This window comes from Austrofundulus limnaeus, unplaced genomic scaffold (assembly GCF_001266775.1).
Source record: "Austrofundulus limnaeus strain Quisiro unplaced genomic scaffold, Austrofundulus_limnaeus-1.0 Scaffold2547, whole genome shotgun sequence".
NCBI lineage: Eukaryota > Metazoa > Chordata > Actinopteri > Cyprinodontiformes > Rivulidae > Austrofundulus > Austrofundulus limnaeus.
This window is the reverse complement of record NW_013954949.1, coordinates 9,708-11,913: the sequence shown is the minus strand read 5'-3', so window position 1 is coordinate 11,913 and position 2,206 is coordinate 9,708. Positions and strand designations below refer to the sequence as shown.

Below are 2,206 nucleotides of genomic sequence, written 5' to 3'. Positions count from 1 at the left end.
ATTTAACCAAAATGCTTTGTGTGTAAATAAAATGGCTCCGTCTGTGTTAAAATACATTTTTAAAAAGTTTACAAAACTAAACAGCCTACAGTATTTTACAGTCTTTATTTTACAGTTAAAATATATGTTTATCAAATAAAGTCTAATGTTACAACTAATTAGGGATCCCTTTAACAACGCATCTGCCCCGAGCACAGCTTTCTCAAACTCTATTTGATCCATCACAGGAGTTTTATGGAGCAGATCCCAAATGCTCACCTGACTACAGCCGAATCATCAACCAGAGGCATTTTAATCGAATCCTGAGCCTGATGGAGGGCTACACCCCCGTGGTGGGGGGGCAGAGTGACTCCTCACAGTGCTACATTGGTAGGAAGATCTCATCTCGTCACAAGCTTCAGGTCATATTTATTTATTCCAACTGTTCCAGAGTGGAATGAGTTAAACAACATGCAGCTTGGAGAAAATGGAATTTATTGTGGATTTTCTTTAATCACAAGGTCCAAAGTATACATATACATGCTGAAATATACACATGATTTTGACCACTCTTCCTGGTAGAATCCATTTTACATGGGCTGGTTTTCTGCCACGGGCCGAGCTTTCAGTCTCAGTCCACCAGCTGTTTAATGTTTATCCAATCAGAACCCAGTTCTAACGTATCATCATCGGAGCATCCAGATGTGTCCAGCAGCCAGAAGACTTTGATCCCACCTGGACCCCTTTAAACATACTTCTTGTTACGGCGGTCAAACATCTACGTCTTTGTCTCGTCTGACCAGAAGCTGTCTTTTAATGTGGGCAAATTTCAGTTGGGCCGTCCKATGAGCGGGGCTTCTTTCTTTATCGTCGCCCTCTCAGTTCATGGTGCCGTAAAACCGCCTTCACTGTGAACACTGATGTTCCAGCAGAGAATCTCCTAAAAAAAGGGTCTTCCTCTGTGTTTTGTGGTCTTTCTCAATAATCTGTGTTGRTTTTATCCAATGAGTGCTGGCTGAGAGCAGACCAGCTGCAGTCAATCAAACCCTGATCCCTAAAAGATCTTAGCCCTAGGAAAATTAAAGATATTAAAGAACTTTCAATAGGTGAGTGTGTATTTGAGCCTGTATATATAAACAGCACAAAAAGTGAGGAAATTAGTGTTTGGTAGATTGTCTCTTGGTTGGTCTGGTCACCTGACTGGCAGCACCTGGGGAACCAGAAGCTCAAAACCAAAGTCAATAGCAACAGSAAAAGAAGCTGTTTGACAGAGATTTGACAAATTCTTCATGTGTACAACCCACATACTCAGCTTTACTGGACTACAAAAACTGTCCATCTAACCAAGATTAAAAACCTTATATCCAGCCAAAAAAAAGTCTTTTTGATTTTGTTTTGAGACTGATTTACTAAACAAGAACTGATTGTGTAAGAATAATCATCTTGTTTTCAGAATGTGTACGATTATTTGTCTTGTTAGTCTGAAAATTTGACTCAAGTCAAAAGTTTCTTACAGAGCCCGCGAGGGGACATGGGAGGAAAAAAAAACGGATCCTGACTTTCGTTCTCAGGATCCCGAGAAAGAAACTCGGGATCCTGAGAACGATTCTCAGGATCCTGATTTACACAAATGGATGTTATTAGCTATTATCAGTCCCATGAAGACTGTCTGTCCTCTACCTCGTAGCTTGGAAGGTAGCCTATCATTTGTAGTCTATGGCTGATAATACACATTAAGGCGCAGTGGGTTTATCTCCTCCCCTGGGATTCGGAGCTCCAGCGGTCGGCCCGGCTCGCTGTCCTTTACCCGAGGAAAGCACACTATCTGCGGCATGCTGATTCAGGCTGTAGCTGGGGGTCGCCCCAGACATTGCTAACAGTTGCTAACAGTTTTCTGGGTCTGCTCAAACATGTTTCAGACTTTAATCTGCTGATCTCTGTGGTGTGTTAAACAATTAGCCTACTGAAACTCATGCTTTTTGTTTGATTTATTTGACGACGAGAGAGGGGAATATAGCTATTTAATCGTAGAAAACCATTAAAACATCAGTGCGATTTGGCTCATAATTCTACGGAGCCCACGATGGGATATGGGAGGAAAAAATAAATAAAAACGGATCCTGACTTTGGTTCTCAGGATGCCGAATTTCTTTCTCAGGATCCCGACTTTGGTTCTCAGGATCCTGACTTTGGTTCTCAGGATCCCGACTTTGGTTCTCAGGATCCT

The 2,206-nt window shown here is 41.9% G+C and overlaps 1 protein-coding gene across 1 annotated transcript in view; it reads left to right on the top strand.

Moving 5' to 3' along the window:
* Nucleotides 1-2,206, top strand: part of LOC106511146 (aldehyde dehydrogenase, dimeric NADP-preferring) — a gene marked incomplete in the record, with an annotated part of 24,399 nt that overhangs the window by 16,149 nt on the left and 6,044 nt on the right. Inside the window, 1 exon segment of the mRNA XM_013999892.1 lies at nt 228-369. Within this exon segment, the coding sequence (XP_013855346.1) occupies nt 228-369 (142 nt within the window).